This window comes from Phaseolus vulgaris, chromosome 8 (genome assembly GCF_000499845.2).
Source record: "Phaseolus vulgaris cultivar G19833 chromosome 8, P. vulgaris v2.0, whole genome shotgun sequence".
NCBI classification, from domain to species: Eukaryota; Viridiplantae; Streptophyta; class Magnoliopsida; order Fabales; family Fabaceae; genus Phaseolus; species Phaseolus vulgaris.
The window spans coordinates 9,050,331-9,072,154 of NC_023752.2; the positions used below are offsets into that span (position 1 = coordinate 9,050,331).

The 21,824-nt window shown below is 34.4% G+C and overlaps 2 protein-coding genes across 3 annotated transcripts; both read left to right on the forward strand.

Annotated features, from left to right (window-relative positions):
- Nucleotides 1–637: 637 nt before the first annotated feature.
- LOC137825876 (protein SCAR2) lies at nt 638–7,384 on the forward strand. Of its 2 annotated transcripts, XM_068631673.1 has the most exons (9): nt 638–979; nt 2,415–2,578; nt 2,686–2,809; nt 2,928–3,057; nt 3,196–3,257; nt 3,364–6,490; nt 6,572–6,658; nt 6,751–6,858; nt 6,954–7,384. In XM_068631673.1, the coding sequence occupies exons 1-9, from the start codon at nt 825–827 to the stop codon at nt 7,005–7,007; spliced, it is 4,011 nt and encodes a 1,336-aa protein (XP_068487774.1). In that variant the 5' UTR covers nt 638–824; the 3' UTR covers nt 7,008–7,384. The 2 variants fall into 2 exon arrangements, with proteins under 2 accessions (XP_068487774.1, XP_068487775.1); XM_068631674.1 differs by lacking the exon at nt 638–979 and having other exon boundaries at nt 2,439–2,578; nt 2,990–3,057.
- Nucleotides 7,385–17,163: 9,779 nt separating this feature from the next.
- LOC137824337 (uncharacterized) lies at nt 17,164–20,066 on the forward strand. Its single transcript, XM_068629939.1, has 5 exons — nt 17,164–17,372; nt 17,526–17,730; nt 18,279–18,348; nt 18,445–18,532; nt 19,782–20,066. The coding sequence occupies exons 2-4, from the start codon at nt 17,566–17,568 to the stop codon at nt 18,492–18,494; spliced, it is 285 nt and encodes a 94-aa protein (XP_068486040.1). The 5' UTR covers nt 17,164–17,372; nt 17,526–17,565; the 3' UTR covers nt 18,495–18,532; nt 19,782–20,066.
- Nucleotides 20,067–21,824: the final 1,758 nt, after the last annotated feature.

The following is a 21,824-nucleotide window of genomic DNA, read 5'->3' on the forward strand; positions in this document are numbered from 1 at the left end:
CCACTCCTCCTTTACGTTCCAAAAAAAAACGGATTGATCCGCAAGCCCGCTGGCCAACCCGCATGAGGGACGGGTCATGAAAACCAGCCCGCATTTTGCGGGCCTATGCGAGGTAGGCCGACCCGCTTTACCACCCCCTAATTAAAAGTGTATTAAAAAAATCACAAATTATATTTTTAAATGATTATTTTTAATTATTTAATGAATATTTCTATATAAAGTGAATAATATTTGTCATTATTATATTATTATTGTAACGAAATCCAAAAGCAACATGATCCAATACTACCTACCGCATCATAAGCGCCACAATGCGCGCTCTACCAAAGATCAGAAACGTGACACCATTATTACATCACCCTCTCAGATTTATTTTTTTTATATAATCACTATAAGCATTTTTTTTCTTCTTTAGGTTACATTATCAATACTTTTTTTTATATTATTGATATATTTATTCAACCATTAAACTCTATATATTAAATTGTATAAATATATAGGTAGAGAGTAAATAGAGTGAGAAATACAAATAAAGTATTTTAACTGTATTTTTAACCGTTTCGCAGCAAAATAATAAATAGAAAATAAATATATCACTTCCACTCATAACAGACACCATCACCCTCTTCACGTCTCTAACTTACACGCATTCCACCTTGTATATAATTCATATTCAATTTTTTTTAATGTAAAAAAAAAAAACTAAAGTCTCTCTCTTCTCTTTGTCTCTTTCATTCCCACTGCAAAACCACCGGAAAAAGCAGCTCTCTGCCGGAGAGAAGATCAAAAAACGCCAGGGTTTCGCAATTGCACTATCTTGGAGAATGCCACTTTGCAGGCACCACATTCGGAGTGCGCACGCACTGACGGATCCGGAGCTGTACGGCGCCGCCGATAGCAATGACTCCGAAGCGCTCCTGGAAGCTGTTGCAATGGCCGGACTCGTAGGCTTTCTGCGCCAGCTCGGCGACCTCGCTCAGTCAGTTCACATTCTCTCTCTAACTTCTCTTTCTGTAACTGCTTCTTCCATCTTGTGGTTGCTCAGTAGTTGCAGTTGCGCTCAAGGTTTCCTTTATCGCGCTGGGTTTAAAGGAGTCTTGCTGAGTTTGAAGAAAGAAATATCTCCATTAATGAAACATTTTAAATTTAATTGTTGTTCAGTTGTTGACGATGGAGTTTGTTAGAGGAAGGAGCTTTAATTTAGCTAGTTTTATATTTATTTATTTTTGGTCTGTTTGGAACTTTGTTAGCTGGTTCGGGTGGATGGAGTTGGTGAATGAATCGATTTTCTTTTTGTTCTCCGTTTTGACATACTTTGTGGTTGTTGTTTGATTTATGTGTTGTGTGTTTTAGTAGTCGAATCTGATCCATGAGATTAGATTTGGATTTTGTTTCCGTTTTGGTTTTAATTTGTCGTTTTTTGTGTGTTTTTTTCCTTGATTTTCATTAGCTTTTGGTTCTTCTTGCTTTGTAAGTTGCCACTTTCTTTAAAGGATGAAAAGCGAGAAAAAAAAAGCCCTGCATAGACTGTTTTAATTTCTGGGTGGAGGATGGAAAGATGTTGGATGGCTTTTATGTAGGTGTTTGATTTAACGATGGGTATATTACAACTCTTTGATTAAGTTTCTGGAATGAGGTTTTCGATTTGCCTGAAATGGAGTTGTTTGGTTTAAATATGATTGGACTGTTTATGCTTTTGAATTATGCTTTTGGGTATCTATAGATTTTTCTTTAAAATCACTGCAGAAAAAAATAAGTAATATTTAAGCTGGCTAGAATTACGGATGTTGTGATTTTTTCTTTCATGGATAAGGAGTGAGGGTCAATCTTAGGATCTATCAACAACCATCGTGAACTGAGCCCAGGTGGCTTAAGCCCTAGTTGATTGTTTTTTGGTTTTTTATTTTTAAAATAGTTTTAAAAAACTGTTTTGAAGAACAAAATAAGAAGAAAAAACATGTTTCGTAATATTAATTTGAAAACCTTTTAGAGAATGAGAAATAGAATTAACTGTTTCCTTGTTCCCAGAATTAAGAAAGCAAAAGCGAAAACAGAGACGGCCTGTAGGTAATTATGTTTTTCAGTTTTGAAAACAATTAAATTGAAAATAAATTTGAAAAAAAACAGTGTTTGTATGAAGAAGCTACGTGAACAGACATTTCCAGTGTTTTAAAATAAAAAAAATTATCAAACAGGAGCTTAATCTTGTGGATTTTATTAAAATGTTTCTGGTAGGAAAATTTATGTATCTCATAAGAGTGGCAGTAATCATGTAATTTTTTTTCCTTGCAATCCATTATTAGAAACTTAATTCCATTTTGTAGTGTGTTCCACATCAATATTTAGAATTTTAAAATATAATTCTTTCTGCTACTATTTTAATTTTTCTGCATTTAACTGTACTTTTTTGTCAGATTTGCTGCTGAGATGTTCCATGACTTGCATGAAGAGGTAATGGCTACTACTGCAAGAGGTCACAGTCTTATATCTCGTGTTCAACAGCTCGAGGCTGAAGTTCCAGCACTTGAGAAAGATTTTCGGTCACTAACTCATCATTCATCAATTTATACAAATGGAGGTTATATTAATCAGTATAGTCCTTTTGATTATTGTTTGTGTCTCCAATATTTCACCCATAGGTGATAATGTTCCGTTGACAAATTTTAACATGTTTCTGCATTGCAGGAATTGAATGGCATCCCAATCTTCGGTCTGAACACAATCTTGTTACCCGAGGAGACTTACCTCGATTTATAATGGATTCATATGAAGAATGTCGTGGTCCTCCAAGATTGTTCCTTCTGGACAAGTATGGTGTCCAGATTCTTAGAAACAAATTCAAGCACAAATAGAGGATTTACTACTATACTTAGTAACTTTTGTTATAGATATTTGAAATTTGTGTTTTTTTCTTTTGGCCCTGAAAGGTTTGATGTTGCTGGGGCTGGGGCATGTCTGAAGCGTTATACTGATCCCTCGTTCTTTACAGTGAAGTCTGCTTCCTCTGGAACAGCAACAGGAGAAGTTCAAAGGGAAAAGAAAATTCGTAAAATTAAGGTACTAATTGCTGATTCTACAACTTCATATCACAATTTTCTGGAAAATAGACTTAAATAGCACAGAAAACAATTTATGGAAAATTGAATATCTGCAACTTTCATTACATATTATATATAGTTTTTTTCTTGTATCCAGCAAAAGAAAGCAACACGACTGCAGAATGGTGAAACCCCAGAAGTTGTACCATCACATGCAAAGTGAGCTCCAATAATTTTATTTTGGCACATTAATTATCTTCTGGTTTTAGAAATGCAAGGTCTTTAAATGGTTATTTATTGACACAAAATTCGATCATTATTGCAGACTGCATGAGTTGTTTCTCGAGGAGCGTATTGAGAATGCTTTTAGTGATCCTGCTCGTTTGGTGAAGTTGAAAAAGAAACAGTTGAATGGATCTGCAGTTGAAGCAAAAACTGACAAAAGTTACATGGAGAAAATTCTGGAAATTCACTCACCTGATCATAAACTGGTATGTGAAATTCCACAGCCTGGGCAATTGGTGTTAGATGATAGTCAAAGTGGGATTAAAACTCTTGAAATCAGTAGCATTACTTCCTTGAATAGGTCTTTGGGAAATGAAAACTTGTGTTCAACACAGAATGAGCAGGAACTAGAACTGAACCCATACACAGAAATGGATAGGGAGACAAGTGGATATATTATGGAGGTGAATGAACAAATCTCGGGTGGTGTAACAGAGGAAATGTCTTCGAATTATCTCAAGGTAATTGATGAAGCAGAATTGGTTTTTGATGAAGAAAAGAAAAGAGAATGTAGCTACCACTCTGATGATGTGACTAGCGAGGTTGATGATTATATGGATGCATTAGCTACCATGGAGCCTGAATTGGAAACAGATAATGAGTATGGACCTATGAATAGCTTATTAGATATTCAAAATTTAACAGATTCAAGTGGCAAAGGAGAGCCTCAAATGCAAGCTCAGTTTTCAGATTCTCAATCATTTGGAGACTCTTCAACTTCTGAAGAAATTAGTTCTTTTGAACAAGATAGAATTGGAGAGCATAATGAAGGGCAAGGTCTGTTGTTAGATTCTCCTTCAACTGGAACCTCCTGGGAATCCGATGATAATTGTTCATTCACAAGAGTTAGAAATGTGGAACATTCTCAATCACAAGTGCAGTTTTCAGATTTTCAATCTATGGGAAACTCCACATCGCAGATTGAAGATATGCCATCCAACCAGTTTCTCCCAACTTATGAGTTGCAAACGACTTATTGTCGTGAGTTTGTCATGCATGATGATGCTCATGTTCGGCGTGAAGCGATTTCTGATTCTATACCAGTCACTGCTGGTCTGATAGATTCCGGACATTCATCGGTGTCTTATGATCTTGGGGCTGCATCACCAGCATCCCTACCTGCACAGAGTCAATCAGATGAAACACCATCTGGCCCTGAACTTCATTTAAGAATAGAAGATGATGAAGAAAAGGAGTGTCTTGTTGAATCTATAGTGGCCAGACCTGATACTCTCTACCCAATAAGAGATGATGCTTGCCCAGTGGTTTCCTTTGATAACAATCCTTCAAACAATTTGAATGTCTGTGATCCTTATGTCCATTATAATGCTCTGTTACAAGTTTCTAATGAATTAAACTTAGCTCATGAAGGTGAATGTGGTGATCATTCTGAGATTGAAGTTATGCAGGAAGAATCTCCTAATGAATACTCTTCTGAAATGTTGGTTAGTGAAGATGTTGATATTCATGGGGAGGATCCAATTTGCCCAGCAGTGGAAGTAGACCTGAATCCAGGTACTAAGCTGTTGCTTGATGGCCGAGATTTAAAATCTGAGGACGATAATATAGCTACCCAATTGAACTCAGAAGATCTGCTTCCTGCTGCAGAGATTACACCTAAGTGTAGTTTTACAAAGGAGCCATGCTTAGATTTTACACACGGAAACAAACCAGATTTAGCAGAAATTGAAGTTCCGCATCCTGATCAGCAAGGAAATTTTGAAGAGGCGCCAAGGTTATTCGGTGAAGAAGAAATAAGTGTATCCACCTGCAGTTTGGATGTAGTTGAAGATGATGGTCATATTGAACCCCCGTCTTCTGATGTAATATCATCTCCAATGAGTAACCTTACAAAGTTGGAAGAATCTCTTTCTATTTTAGCAGATCCTCATGAGAAGGAGATGATAGTTAATGAGGTGGATAATAGAGAATCTTTGACAGAATTAGCAGCCCAGAAGGTAGTGGATCAAGTAGATATTGCTTCTACTGAATTTCCATCAGACATGAACAGATCAGTTCCATGCTATCCTCCTGATTCTGGAATGTGGAATAATATTGAGCATTCATCTCTTGAGAAAATCCAATATAGCTCTTCGATCAATGACCTGAAAACAGTGCCTGTTTGTTTGGACCAAGACCCTCGAAGGTCATCTGATCAACGAATTAACCCAACAAAACATGTCATGGATCCATCAGAACCACTTATTTCTGACTTCATACGCAAGGCAACTAAAAAACATCTTGAGGAGATGGCACCTATGCCCCCTCTGCCTCCAATGCAATGGAGAACGGGCAAGGTTCAACATGCTTCCCTGGTTACACAGAGAGAAGAAGCAAGTCTAGCCTCACTCCAACCAATACAGCCAAATAAACCTGATGATAAGTCTCAATTTGGTTTATTTACTTCTGAGAAAGAAACCCTGCCATATCAGAATCTATTTTTACCTGTCATGGCTATGCAAAGCAATAAGTATCAACATTCTTCTGGGGTTTCTGCGGGAATTTCAGAGAATCCTGTTGCTATTCCTTTTCAATTTCCTGTAATGTTAAATGAAGCAAATGGTCAATATAATTTCCTGGTAGCAGAGCAAAGCCAGATACAAAACCCTTTCTTAGCATTCCGGGACAGGCCTCCACTTGGCTATATTGTTGCTTCGGAGGGAGAAAAAACATTGAATTCAAATCCATACTCATCAACGCTGCCTGCTGTGTGTGCTATTTCTGAGGCTGATCCTATTTTTCAGCAAGAAAAACCAACACAATCTCCAAGTCAGTTAACGGAAGGTGACAGCTTAGCAGTTAAAATGGATAGACCTGGAGAATTGCATTTGGTGCTACATGAAGATGTTCCCCTTTCTCCAAAAGAGAAACCAGCACAAACTCCGAGACTGTTAATGGAAGGGACCAGTTTAGAAGTTAAAATTCCTAAGCAGTCTTCACTTAATCTGGAAGGGAGGATACAAGAAGATACTTCAATCTCACCCGTGTCCCCTCCCAGTCCAGGAATTGAGCACTCAAATCACAGTATGCTGCCTTCAGATGGAGAAATGGCGTCTCCATTGGATACATCTGCTCGGACTGAGATGCCAGATGGAAAACCAAAGAATAAGCGTCCTCTTCCCCAAGATCCTGTAATTGATCCTGTAGCTGCTCTTGACAAAAGCAGGGTAATGACAGTTTTCTTGTTCTCTTACCCTTTATGTAGTCTTAAAATCCTTGCATGACACACTGCCTTTGAATCACTGCAGTTGAGGAAAGTTACTGAAAGGGTGATGCCCCCCAGAGCAGCAAAGGGAGATGAAAGAGACTCACTGTTAGAAATTATAAGAACTAAGGTTAGAGCTAGGAACTTTTATCTTATTATTCATGATGTTCGTACTTTTGTATATACATTTTAAATTTTAAATGTGTATACATTTTTTGTCAGTCCTTCAACTTGAGGCCGGCTGCGGTGAACCGACCACCCAGCATTTGGGGTCCGAAAACGAACTTGAGGGTTGCTGCCATCCTGGAAAAAGCAAATGCAATTCGTCAGGTCTGTCTCTCACTCTGTTTACTGTAACAAGCGTTTGCTCCTCAAACCCTTCTCCCAGCACCAACTAACTAAGCTAATGCTAATTATTGAATTAGGCATTGGCTGGAAGTGATGAAGATGATGATGCAGATAGTTGGAGTGATTCTTGAAATTTAGCACAGAATGAAAAGTTCTGTAACAAGTTATTCACCTATGTAATGAATAGGAAAACTGGTGATACAGTCATACAAAAGATTCTTTATCCTACTCTATATTCATATACAACACATATTCCCACCCACCCTACACCTCCCAATTTACACCTAGTTGCATGAACAATGTAGCAGGCAAATTGCGTAGCATCAGTTTCAGAGCCTTTTTCGGAGGTGAAACTCACTTCACTCAGATTCACGCTCAGCGTGCAACCGCAGTGTCAAACAAGATCAACAATTCTTTTTTCTCCTCCTATAAGAACGTGTACTATCTTGTGCTTCTTGTAAGTTTTTGGTTTATCAATTTTGTAATCCGTTATCTAGTGCTTTTATCATATATATATATATATATATATATATATTAATGAGAAATAGAGAGAGAGAGAGAGAGAGTTTTTAATGATTATGTATGGTTAATGTAAATAAAATTTAAATATTGGACATCATGAAACAAACAGTAATTTATGATCACTTGTAGTATTTTATTGATAGTTAGAGATAAATTTTTCATTTTATTTAAAATGGATTTTTAAAATTTTGAAAGATTTTCAAAAGGTATATATAATTATAGTAGATTATGATAAAATTTTGAAGTTCGATGAAGTTTATCTGAATTAGAAGTGAATTTTCAAAGATTAAAAAAATTTTATGATTTTTTTTTGGATATTAGGGTTTTAATTTTAATATTTATAGTATTATTTCAGAGATACTAAATTTAACTTAAATTATTTAAGATTTGAAAACGAAACATAATTATATCACCTTTATAATGTTATTCACTGAAGCGAAAAGTGTGAACACAAATAAAAATTGTATTGAAAAAAAAAAGTTCTAAGAAATTTCTCAGGTGTTTGTACCTTAAGAATTAGATAGTAAAAAGTACTTAACAATATCTTAAAATGAAAAACATATAAATGCTTAATACCATTTATGAAGAACTGGGTAAACACAATATTAATGTGCCTCCCTTTATGCGGCTATAAATGATATGATAATAATTTTTAGTAACTGAAAATTTGGTCTAATTTTAATATCAAGGTTTAGTAAATAAGTTTTTTTTTGCCATTAACTTATAATGTTTTTGAGACACAACTTAAAATAGTATTTTCTAAAATGGTTAGTTTTTAATTTTTATATCTATTCTCTTTAAACTATTTATTAAAAGATATTTTTTTTATATATTTTTGTTTCTTTTTTTCACAACTAAAATGAAATTATATTATTTTAATATAAGATATTTTCTATTTGTAGCTTTTATTATATAAAATCTTCATAATAATAAAGAAAAATTAGTTTTTTTTATATATTTTATGTTACATATTCATTTCAATTATTATATTATTTGTAATAATATTTTATTATTTTGATATTAAACATCAAGATATTCAAAGATGATCATTTTTTTATATTACACTTTCTAGCCATTATATTAATTAACATAATAAATGTATGGTATCTATTTAGAGTTATGTATTTTATTTATTTTAAATTTAATTAAAAAAGACAGCCTAAGATGCATAATAGAATAAACAATATAACAACTATATACTAATTGAAGGTAAAATACATTTAAAATTACTTGCTTATAAATAAAAATTAAAAAAAATAAATTAATATATCAATTATATTTATCAACTACTTTAACATATAAGTTTATCAAACGTTCATAATATAATAAGTTTACTTAACAACTCTCAACTACAAAGTTTTAATTTGAAGCTAATTTTTATTTTTTAATTATTTTTTCAAACAGTTTTGCCAAATAACCTTAACCTTCTTTTGTAGAGTTTCTTGATTTGCAAATTATTGAAATGTTAAAATTAATATCTGTTCAACTAATTTTATTACTGTTAGATGGTGGAGATTCTTTCATACTACCTTGTTGTATATGCATGTGTAATGTCACTCAATATTTAATTTTACGAAAATGTTTTATTAAGACATGTCTATTAACATGCATGCTACATATATGTGACATTGAGTGAGAATGTGACTGATATGATTCCAATAGCACAATATGAATGATTCTTGACATTCTTAGGAATCATCTTGAGTTGGATATGAGATAGGCACTTTAAGATAGAATTGGATCAAGGTTCTATGATCAAGAACTCACCAAGACTAGTATCAAAACCCAAACTCATATGGAAGTTCTATGTATTGTCAAATTGAACCGAACAAAATGGAAGAAAAGGCAAAGGCACCGAACAAACAACACAAGAACAGAATTGCACCGAACAAAAAGGTTAGAAATGAAGAAGAAACAATGAAGGACAGCAAAGAAGCAAATGAACCGAAGCAAAGCACATATGAACTGAAAATGCCGAACTGAAAAACAAAGGAAGCAAGCTAAGACATGAACATAAAAAGAGAAGGAAGGAAGGAGAAGAGAAAGCTCATGAAGATGGAGGAATGGTTGGATGATCACGCCACTTAGAGGATGGTGACTCCAAGATGAGTGTGCAAGCCGCCACTTGAGGTAACCATTGGACTCTCAAGATAAGACTAAGTGAGGAAGGCACAAAGCTCTCCAATTCTCTCAAAAATTGAGTATAGTTTCTCTAATCAAAATTCAGATCTGAAAAATACAAAGGCAGCACCTTAATTTATAGCCTAGAGGTGCTGAAATGCAAAGCTAATTAAATTCAAAATTCCCCCCAAATACATGAAAGTGGCGCCAAGCATGAGGAAGGTGTGACCTCCTCTCTCACTTTGACACCTCCCTATTACTCCTACACCTCTCTACTAACGCACACCCCCCTAAGACTCCTAACTAAAGACCTAAAGATGCTTTAACAAAAGAGGTTTCTAATGTTTCCCTCTAAGCACCTTCAAACAAAGAAATTACAAAAAGAGAAAACAAACGTCCATTAGCTCCTAAAGCTTTGAACATGCTCCTTGTAAGCCTTTGAGGTGGGCTTTGACCTCCATGAGCGTCCTCCATTTGAGCCTCAACCTCTTCTTGTTCTTGATGATTGGCCTCCATGTCCACTTGAGCTTGATCTCCATCAGTGACAGTGAGATTTTTTGTAATTCTGATGGGAATGATATGATATTGAAGGCAATTTTTAAGAATGTTTGATGGAGATCAAGCTCAAGTGGACATGGAGGCCAATCAACAAGATCAAGAAGAGGTAGAGGCACAAATAGAGGACGCCCATGGAGGTCAAAGCCCACCTCAAAGGCTTACAAGAAGCATGTTCAAAGCTTTAGGAGCTAGGGGACAATTATTTTCTCTTTTTGTAATTTCTTTGGTTGAAGGTGCTTAGAGGGAAACATTAGAAACCTCTTTTGTTATAGCATCTTGTAGGATTTAATTAGGAGCTTTAGGAGGGGGGGTGCGTTAGTAGATAGGTGTAGGAGTAGAATAGGAGGTGCCAAAGTGAAGGAAGAGGTCACACCTTCCTCATGCCTTGTAATTGGTGCCGGTTCTAGAACTTGTTTAGGAGGGAAATTTGAATTTGTGTAGCTTGCATTTCAGCACCTTAGGCTATAAATAGAGGTGCTCCCTTTTTAAAATTGAGATTGGAATTTAGAGTAAAGAAACTATACTCAAATTTTGAGTGAGCATTGGAGAGCTTTTGAGCCTTCTTCTCTAGTCTTATCTTGAAGGATCCATGGTGTCCTCAAGTGGCGGCAGCACACTCATCTAGGAGCAACCATCCTTCTAGTGGCGTGATCATCCAACCTTGCTTCCATCTTCATGAGCATTCTCTTCTCCTTCCTTTCTTCTTTTGTTATTTCCTTGTCTTAGCTTGTTTCCTTGTTGTTTTTGGTTCGGCATTTTCAGATTTTAATTGTGTTGCTTCGGTTCTTTTGTGTTCCTTGCTGTTCTTCATCTTTCTTCTTCTTTTTTCCAGCTTTTGGTTCGGTACTTTTTAATTTCCAGCATTCTATTTCAGTTTGCTTAGCTTTTGTTCCTTTTTGTTCGGTTCAATTTGACTATAATTGGAGCTTCCATATGAGTTTGGAATTGGTACTAGTTTTGGTGAGTTCTTGACTTAGAACATTGATCCAATTCTAAGAAAAAGTGCCTAACATTTGTCCAACTCAAGTTGATTCCTAAGAATGTCAAGAATCATTCTCTTCTATGCTATTGGAATCACATCATGTGGTATCAAGAGTTTAGGTGTGTTCTTGTTTAATTTTTGAGTTGTGTAGCACTTTAATTTCAAGAGCTCTTTAATTTTCTTGCAATTTAAGTTTCTGTTTTAGGTTTATTTTGAGTTTGCTTGCTGTTTTAATTCTTTTGCCTATCATATGTTTGAGTATTTTCCTTTTTGAATCCATACAAGTTTTGTCTTAGTCTTGTTTTTCCATAATTGTCATCACTTCTAGTAGTACTTTTGTTGATTTTATTGTTTCTTGCTTTGGTGTCATATAATTTTCTGAATTGATATTGATCCTTTGTGCATTTTCTGTTTTAGATTTGAGTTCATACTTGTATTCTAGACCTATACAAGTTCCAATACATCATTTTCCATTATGTCTTTGCTAGTTCATAATTCTGTTTTTTCATTCCTATTAGGATTCCTCTGTTTCTGAAAAAAAAAAGTGCTTACTGTTTTTTCTTATTGCAATTGATTTACTCACTGAAAAATTCTGAAATTCTGGATTTGTGATATTCAAAGTGTTAGAAAAGAGTAGAAAAAAGAATTACTCAAAAATTCAAAGTACACAAAAAATGATAAATAAAATAAAAAAAGTATACAATTCTGCCGAAAAGAATACGGTAATCTGGCAGCGATTTTAAAAAATTTATCTCAATTAATTGCCTTACTGTTTTTAAGTGATTCCAGTGCCATTATTGAGTTAACATCTTGAAGTTTCTGTGGTTTAAATTTCATAATCCAGTTCGCTCTACATCATTCCAGTTAAATCAGTGAACATCAAGCACAATTTGCATAAAAAAAAAATCTTCCAGTAGCTAAATTTTTTGTTTTCTTCATCTACTCTAGTGCTTTTCCTTAAGTATTCTTTTGTGTGCCTACTTTCTCATTGAGTTCTTTATTTTCTTGATTGTCTTTCATTCCTTACTCTTTGAGTTTGTCTTACATATAGTTTTCCTTTTGCAATTACCTTTCTTTGCTTATACCTTTTCTTGTTTGTCTTTATTGTTTCATTGGTTTTGTGGTGGTTGCTTTTGATATTGGTGTGCTTGCTTTGACATCTTTCATTTGAGGATTCCAAGACCTCAAGATCAGATTGGTGCAAGGACATTATTTCTTTGAGAGTGACCTCTTTTTCTGCTTCATTTCACTTCGGCATTTTTGCTGGACACACTCACTGTTTTTGCTAATTTTTTTTGTTTCTTAACTTGTTTGTTGTTTTTGTGTGTTTGCTGTTTTTAATTCCAAATGGCTGGATTTTCAAGTGATGCATCATACAAGCAGAATTCTCCTTCCAAAGCTTCAATCCTTGGTGAATTACATGAAGCTCAAAGAACCATTAGACGCTTGGAGGAGAAATTGCAAAAGATGGAGGTGCAACAAGCTAGACCATCTCCTTCAATCCATGATGAGCATCATAGACCTTCAACAAGAGCTTCTTCCAATGATTTTGGCCGTGAAGATGAGCATAGGAGAAGGAGAACTCCACCCCAAGTCCATGGACAAAGACATCATCACCAAGGGGAAAGACAACACTACGGCAATGGCTTCTATCAAGATGCAAAGTCTAGGCTTCCTTCGGTCAAGCTTCCTTGTTTTAATGGCTCTAGTGATCCTAATGTATATTTAGATTGAGAGGCTAAGTGTGAACAAATATTTGAGATCCATGAGATCCAAGATGAGCATAAGCTTAAGCTAGCCACCCTAGAGTTTAGTGATTATGCCATGAAATGGTGACATGGAATTGTAAAGGACATTATCTATCACAAGGGTCCTCCCGTGGACTCTTGGAACTCTTTAAAGGATCATATGCGCGCTAGGTTTGTGCCCCCACATTTTAGGAAAGACCTCATGTTGAGACTCCAACGGTTTCAACAAGGCACCCTAAATGTGGATGAATATTATAAGGAGCTTGAGACGCTTGTGCTTAAAATTGAATTAGAAGAAAGTGAGGAAGCTATGATTGCTAGGTTTGTGAGTGGTCTTAGGAAGGATATTCAAGACATTGTTGAGTTACAAGAGTATTCATCATTGGGCTCTTTAGTTCATCTTGCAATGAAGGTGGAAGCCCAACTTGCTAAGAAAAACTCTTTCAAAAATGCTTCCAATGATGGATACTACTCCAAGTCTTGGAGAAATAAAAATTCTTTTTCTAAACATCCTTCCAAAGATTCTTCTTTCAAACCCAAGGAAACTAAGCCATCTACTTCTAGACCTAAGTCTCCCACTAGAACGTCTAATACTAAATGCTTTAAATGTATGGGTTATGGTCATATAGCTACAAATTGTCCTTCAAAACGAAGTATGTACATGCATGAGGGCATTGTAGTTAGTGAACATGATTCGGATTCTCCTAAGCATTCATTGCATTCTCATGCATCTAGTGAGGAAGAGAGCGAATGTCCACTTGAAGGGGACTTGTTAGTTGTGAGAAGACTTCTTGGACAAGTTTCACAACCTTTTGATGAAAGTCAAAGGGAAAATATTTTCCATACAAGATGTCTTATTCAAAACAACATTTGTTCTTTGATAGTGGATGGGGGTAGTTGTGCAAATGTGGCTAGTACAAGAGTAGTAGGTAAGCTTGGATTGCCTACTATCTCTCATACAAAGCCCTACAAATTACAATGGCTTAGTGAGGTAGGAGAAATAATTGTCAATAAACAAGTCCTCATCCATTTCTCCATTGGAAAATACAAAGATGAGGTATTATGTGATGTTGTGCCCATGGAAGCCACTCATGTTCTTTTGGGAAGGCCTTGGCAATTTGATAGAAAAGTTTTACATGATGGCTTTACCAACAAACTATCTTTTGAATTCCATGGTCACAAGGTTACTTTAAAATCTCTCTCTCCAAGAGAAGTCCATGAGGACCAAGTTATCATGAAGAAAAAGAGGGAGAGTGAAAAAGATAAAAAAGATAAAAAAGATAAGAGTTTTAAGCCTACACTCCTTGTGTCTAGGCGTGACATTGAAAGGGAAATAGTGGCTCATCATCCTTTTTTCTTAGCCATCCCTAGAACTCTTAGAGTAGAATCACTTGTTGATAGTCCTCATTGCTTGGAAAATTTGGTAAAAGAGTTCCAAGATGTGTTTCAAGATCCTCCAAATGGACTTCCACCTTTGAGAGGGATTGAGCACCAAATTGATTTGATACCGGGCTCTTCTTTACCAAACCGTCCAGCATATAGGACCAATCCAAGTGAAACCAAGGAAATTCGCCAACAAGTTGAGGCTTTGATTGAGAAAGGGTGGGTGCAAGATAGCATGAGTCATTGTGCTATGCCTATCATCTTAGTGCCAAAAAAGGATGGCACATGGCGAATGTGTTCGGATTGTAGGGCCATCAATAACATAACAATTAAGTATAGGCATCCCATACCTAGACTAGATGATTTGTTGGAAGAATTACATGGTTCAAAAATCTTTTCAAAGATTGATCTTAAAAGCGGCTACAATCAAATCCGTATCAAACCGGGTGATGAATGGAAGACGACTTTTAAGACCAACTTTGGTTTATATGAGTGGTTAGTTATGCCTTTTGGTCTAACTAATGCACCAAGTACTTTCATGCGCCTCATGCATCATGTTCTTAGACCATTCATTGGTCTCCAGAATTCGTGGTCGAATTCTCTCCAACTCGGGGAGTATGATGGAGATCAAGCTCAAGTGGACATGGAGGCCAATCAACAAGATCAAGAAGAGGTAGAGGCACAAATAGAGGATGCCCATGGAGGTCAAAGCCCACCTCAAAGGCTTATAAGAAGCATGTTCAAAGCTTTAGGAACTAGGGGACAATTATTTTCTCTTTTTGTAATTTCTTTGGTTGAAGGTGCTTAAAGGGAAACATTAGAAACCTCTTTTGTTAAAGCATCTTGTAGTATTTAATTAGGAGCTTTAGGAGGGGGGGGGGGGGGGTGCGTTAGTAGATAGGTGTAGGAGTAGAATAGGAGGTGCCAAAGTGAAGGAAGAGGTCACACCTTCCTCATGCCTTGTAATTGGCGCCGGTTCTAGAACTTGTTTAGGAGGGAAATTTGAATTTGTGTAGCTTGCATTTCAGCACCTTAGGTTATAAATAGAGGTGCTCCCTTTGTAAAATTGAGATTGGAATTTAGAGTAAAGAAACTATACTTAAATTTTGAGTGAGCATTGGAGAGCTTTTGAGCCTTCTTCTCTAGTCTTATCTTGAAGGATCCATGGTGTCCTCAAGTGGCGGCAGCACACTCATCTAGGAGCAACCATCCTTCTAGTGGCGTGATCATCCAACCTTGCTTCCATCTTCATGAGCATTCTCTTCTCCTTCCTTTCTTCTTTTGTTATTTCCTTGTCTTAGCTTGTTTCCTTGTTGTTTTTGGTTCGGCATTTTCAGATTTTAATTGTGTTGCTTCGGTTCTTTTGTGTTCCTTGCTGTTCTTCATCTTTCTTCTTCTTTTTTCCAGCTTTTGGTTCGGTACTTTTTAATTTCCAGCATTCTATTTCAGTTTGCTTAGCTTTTGTTCCTTTTTGTTCGGTTCAATTTGACTATAATTGGAGCTTCCATATGAGTTTGGAATGGGTACTAGTTTTGGTGAGTTCTTGACTTAGAACATTGATCCAATTCTAAGAAAAAGTGCCTAACATTTGTCCAACTCAAGTTGATTCCTAAGAATGTCAAGAATCATTCTCTTCTATGCTATTGGAATCACATCAATGTTACGGTTTAGTGTTTGAGTGTGGGTGCGAGAGAGTTTCGAACAAAAGGGAGAAAGAAGTAGCAACCTCATCGGAGGGAGGGAGAAAGAAGCAACAACCTCGTCAGAGGGAGGAAGAAAGAAGCAGTGACCTCGTCGGAGGGAGGAAGAAAGAAGTAGCGAGAAACATAGACCAAGCAATACTTTTTTCAATGTAGGGTGGTCGAAATCAGGTAAATGTCTTTCTTGTGCGGTCATCACTGCTTCTTTGTTTATTGTTCAAGTGTTCAACGTCATGACTTTTTCGTAAATATTTTGTACATATTACATCGGTTAAGTCATCTAACCGATCTATAAGACTTCAATTTTTTAAAAACTTTATTTAATTTTTGTTAACATGGTATATTACATCGGTTAGATGACTTAACCGGTGTAATATGGGCAACATATATTACATCGGTTAGATGGCTTAACCGGTGTAATATGGACCATTTTGAGTAAAAAAATAATATATTACATCGGTTGTTACTAAGGGCCAGTGTAATATATTATTTTTTTACCCTATTTTCAAGTTCGCACCTCACTGCTCATTTGCGCTACTATTCTCTTTGTTCGATTATGCTCCTTCGTCTTCCAGTGTTGCTCCTCGCGCTCTTTTTCTACTTCTTTGCCTTCTTTTTCATTCTCGCGCTCTCATTCTTCTTCTTTGCACACTGCGAATCAGAACCACCATGGAAAACGCACCACACCAGTGACGATATCAGCGAGGAGACCAACACAACGAAAGGACTTCATCGTCACAACACAAACAAACGAAAACAGAATCAAAGAGGGACCAGCCACTGAGAAATCGAATAAAATGAAGACACTGAGAACAACGGAGACACTGCACTGAAAACTCAAACAAGAGAGCAAATACCTAAAAAATTATTATTTCATAAATTCCATCCGAACTTGTCACTAACACAATCTCACTATAACATGTCATTATCACGTCTCCGGCATTAAATATATAATATTGTACAATAATAATATATCAACTCTATAATTTTATTTCATAGTGTGGTTTTCTTTGTTAGGAAATCATTAGGGCTTAATATGTCATAGTAAAATATGAAAGAAAATATTTATTTTCATTTTTATAAAAGGAATTAATGAGTATTTGGTTTAAAATTAAATTATTCCATAATTACGCTAGCGTCGCACTATAACAGTAGTGATTTATTAAATACTTAATAATATTAACACATAGCATAAACTAATTTTCAAAATATAGAAAATTAATAGTATTTTATTTTTTATGTTTAAAAGAAAGAGTTGGATTGGAGATTAGAAATTTCAAATTTGTGTTCTTAATTATAATTAATAACCGTTTTAATGTTAAAATATAAATCAGTAAAGAAGTAACAAAAACATGGTTGGAGAGAAAACAGCTCCGAACGCCGCCTGGTAGCTGTTTCTCTCTTTTTGTTTCTGCAAACTTCAAAACCCCTTCTTAATTCTTCTTCCATCATCTTCACACACCATTGCCGACAACACAAAAGGTACCAACTTTACATCGCTTTTTGAAATTATGATTGTCTTCTTGTTCCACTTCAATCCGAAACATACCCCTGAATTTGTATTTTCAAAAGAATTGTGGGAAATTTACCCCTTTTCACGAAACCCTTTTGTTTTTTTGTTGTGTTTTGTTCTAGATACGAAGGAAGAAGAAAACCCCATCTTTGAAGCAGAGGCATGGAGAACACGGGGCGCGTGCCACTGTCGGATGTAGTGGCAGATTGTGCGAAGCGGTGGTTCAAGGACACTCTCAAGGAGGCTAAGGCAGGTGATGTCAACATGCAGGTCTTGGTGAGTCAGATGTACTATCATGGCTATGGTATTCCCAAAGATGGTCAGAAGGTGTGTTGCTTTGGTTTGCTTTTCTTTTTGTTTTCCTTGGATTCAGTCTACTTCATTGAACTTTCATTGGGTTGGGTTTGTTTTGTTTGCCGCAAAAGTTATATGTTCCGGGGATTGTAATTCAATCAGAATTGGAGTTTTATTTGGGTAATGCAACTAAGCATTTTAGTTCTTTCTATGATCCTAAAGCATGTATATTTTAACATACACGCCTTTATCATGCTTATATTCCTATGTACATATGTCTAGAGTAGCAATACAAGAAGTTCTATCAATTTGAAGAGTCTTTTGAGCTTATGAGGTCAGGTTTTCTTCTTTAATAGTGTCGAAACTCAGTTTTTTGTGTTTTCCAATTTTTGTTTTGATGTGTAGTACACCGAAGTGGCTGCAGATAATGTATGTAAAGAGTTTATAGCGCGAAATATGGATTATATGGACCATTAATCAAATATAAAGAGCAATAGTGTAATTATAAATGATGTGTGGAATGTACTTGTTTGTCATTTTCTTTTGTTTCCAAGGCTGATGTTATTGGTTTGGGAATGAAGGGAAGAGTTTGGCTGACTAAAGCGTCGAGGGTTAGATCTTCAGTCTGGAGAGTTGGCCGTAAACCTCCAGGTAAATCCTCCCTTATTGCTATGCTTGCAGAATATTATCTCTGTTTTTCTTTGTAATTTAGTGTGACTATTTTTTGTTTTGGTGCATCTTTTATAGGTTATAATGCAAGTGATTCTGAGTCTGACGATTTGGAAAATGATTCTTGAACACACTAAATTTGATTCATTGTCCAAAATTCTGAAAGGTGATCTTATCCTAATCTCCGAGCACTTACTTCATGTTGATCTTGATTTTACCTTTTCGGACCACATTTATTATCTAATAGAAAAACTTGAGGTCTGGGCTTTGGAAATGTGTGCCTTATTTCTTCCTATTTCTATTGTTGTTTGTTTTATACCAAGTAACTCATATTTTTTTGACTTGGGAGTGTTATCTCCTATTTTCTTATTAATTGTATTTTTATCTGTGTGGCATCTTTGAGAGTGATGGGTTATTAGTTAAATTGTGATTCCAGTTCCACAGTTTGTTTTAAGCAACATGTCATTGATGATTGGTTTTATGTTCTGGAATCCAGATATATGTTATGTGTTCTTAGGCATGTGATGTGTCACATGATGTGACTTCTACACATGAGTTCAAGAATTATGCCTAGTCTACCTGGGAGAGGGATTTTGGAAATTAAGTATTTTTCTTTGTATCTTGCTCACTTTCACTTGGATTTGAAAGGTTAACTTGGAATACATGTATGTTCCCTTTTATAATGTTTGTTGTTCCCCTTATCTACGGTGTTGTGCTTGAAATTAGATGTAATTAATCACTTAAAGAAATAAGTCACAGTAAAGACTGCAAACTTGCCAATATGCTAAGCTTACCCTCTAATGCTTTTTTTTTTATAATTTGACTATTATCTACCACGTTCTTGGGAGAACAAGCTTTTAAAAATGAGTTTTAAAAGATGTAGATAATATTGCAGTGCAACTAATCTGGTGGTTGAATTTGGTTAACCAACATGAAGTTTGATAGAGTTTCTGAGAAAGTCTTAGTGAGTTCATAAGCAAGTGCTGGGATGGGGTGGCATATAGATTTGAGTCAGCATATGCTCAATTTGATCCTATTTTCACAGTGATAGGACAGCATTGAAAAACAATGTTGCATCCTTGTCCAATCTGTGCTGTGGTAAAGTCTCTGCAGTGTTGTGAAACAACAAAGCAACAGTGTAGATAAAATCTATTCTTTCTTTTCTGAAGCCCACACATTGTATCAAATGAACAAATTACGTAAATAATTTGGAAATGCAATATGCTGATATTAAATTATAATGGAAACTAACGTGGCTCAACAAAGTAGGATAAATGGCCTGAGCCATTGAGCTAATGGATGTTTTGGAAGTGTTAACTGTTTAGTCTTTGCACCTTAGTGCTTCATATTATAACAGACATTCTTGATTGACATATTACTCTGTCCTTTCTTGATTGATATTATTTGTTTTGTAGGTGTGTGGCATCATGCTTCTTCAAAGCCACCATATATATGTTTTTGCTGCTTCCGAATTTTATTTTGTTTTCTGATCTGTGTATGATATGCTACACCATTTTTAATTAAAGGAAAACAAAGGAAACATTAATACCCTTTTGAGAAAATTGTTGCTTGATGATTGAGGGTCTTTTTCCTTTCCTTGATATGTCACCATATCATGCAAAATAGAAGAGGAACGTATACATGTGCTCATACATTTTTATTAATATGGAATGCAGTTTCTGGCTTCCAAATGATGTTAATCAGTCTTAGTTTCATTGCATGCTCTATTCTATGCTACCTTTTAGTTAATCTCCTATATTAAGGTTTGAATATCCAATGACAATGATAAAAGAACACGGAAGTGCTTAAGGGGTAATAATAATATTCATGATTAATAATAAATTCTAGGTCTTAGCAATATTCAGGTCTCGTGATTTTACGTTTATGTTTTCTAGTTCAATGATTTTCTTATTCTATGAACACATAAAAGACAAAATGAAAAAGTAAAATAAATTTTTTCTATAAATTAAAAGTAGTTCATATATCAGTTAAAAAAATAAACTTTTGAAGAAACTAATACAATAAAGTTTTCTAAGTTAATTTATTTTATTCAAGTGTTAAATATCTTGTAAATATGTGTATTTTTAATTTAGTTTTTATAAAAAAATTAAATAGAGTGTTAAAAATATTTTTTATTTTCATCTAAGTATATTTTGTTGTAACTGAGATAGTGTAGCTGTTATTTTCATCTTTTGTGTCTAACTTGTTAATAAACTTGTCCCTTCTTTTTCTATCTTTTTTAACCCCTGTAATTGAAAATGAAAAGATAGTACTAATACTCATACCATTTATACATAAAATTTAAATGGTAGGTTATTTAGATGAATGTAGATAATATTTTGAATGAATTTTTTTAACCGAATTCATTAAAAATATTAAAAGTATTCAAATTTATGAAGTAACTAATTTTTTTAAAATAAATGTTTTATCGAAAAATTTATTTAAAAGAATTCTAAACTTCTAATTCTAAATAAATAAAAGAAAATATTGCAAAGAGTAAGTTTGGTAGGAAGTAGAGAAATAAAGAAAAAATAGGTGAATGAGAAGGAAAATAAAAAATAAGTGAGAAATAAGATAAAAACAAATGTTTGTTTAGGGTTTAGGTTTATGATTTAGGGTTTAGGGGAGTGAGTATATTGATTTGAAAATAACATTGGATAAAGGTTTCGACGAATTTAGTGAAGAGTGTTAATGATTTTTAATTTGAGAAAAAAAAGACTAAGTTAATAATTTTTTTAAACGAAAAAACTGATAAAAGTAGAAGGGGTAAAAACATACAGAGAACAAAATTAACAACATTTCAAGAATAACCTCTGGATATAGAGTTAGTGAATAAGACATTTTTAAAATAACTTATATAATAAATATTGGTTAAAATTATCTGAACCATTAGAAAATAGTTATTTTTCAAAAACTGAAAATGTTAAGAAATAAATTAAAATAATAATAATTAAAGTGCGTACCTTAATTGAATTTTTTTAATATTAATAATGGTTTGTATAAAAGTAAATAAAATAGAAATTGAAGAAAAGTAAAATAAATAAATAATGAATGAATATTTAACCAAATAAATTTGAAATTAAAAAAAGGTGTTAATTTATTAAGTTAATTTTACTTAATAATGTTATTATGTTCAAATTAATGAAAAGTTAAAATATGCTTTACTCAACTCTTAGCAATCACACTTCAAATTTTTAAGATATCCTTATTTTTTAAAACTAAACACATTTTTTAATTTAAATAAGTAAAATATGTAACAAATTAGCAATTACAACTAATATATTCAACATTTTCATTAATTTCAACACAGTAATATTATTAAGTAAAATTAACTTAATTTTAGTAAAACAAATTAATTTCAACTTTATTTGTTTAGATAATCATTTATTAATTTATTTATTTTTTTACTTTTCTCGAATTTATTTTTTATTTAATTCTATATAAATCCCTATTCACAT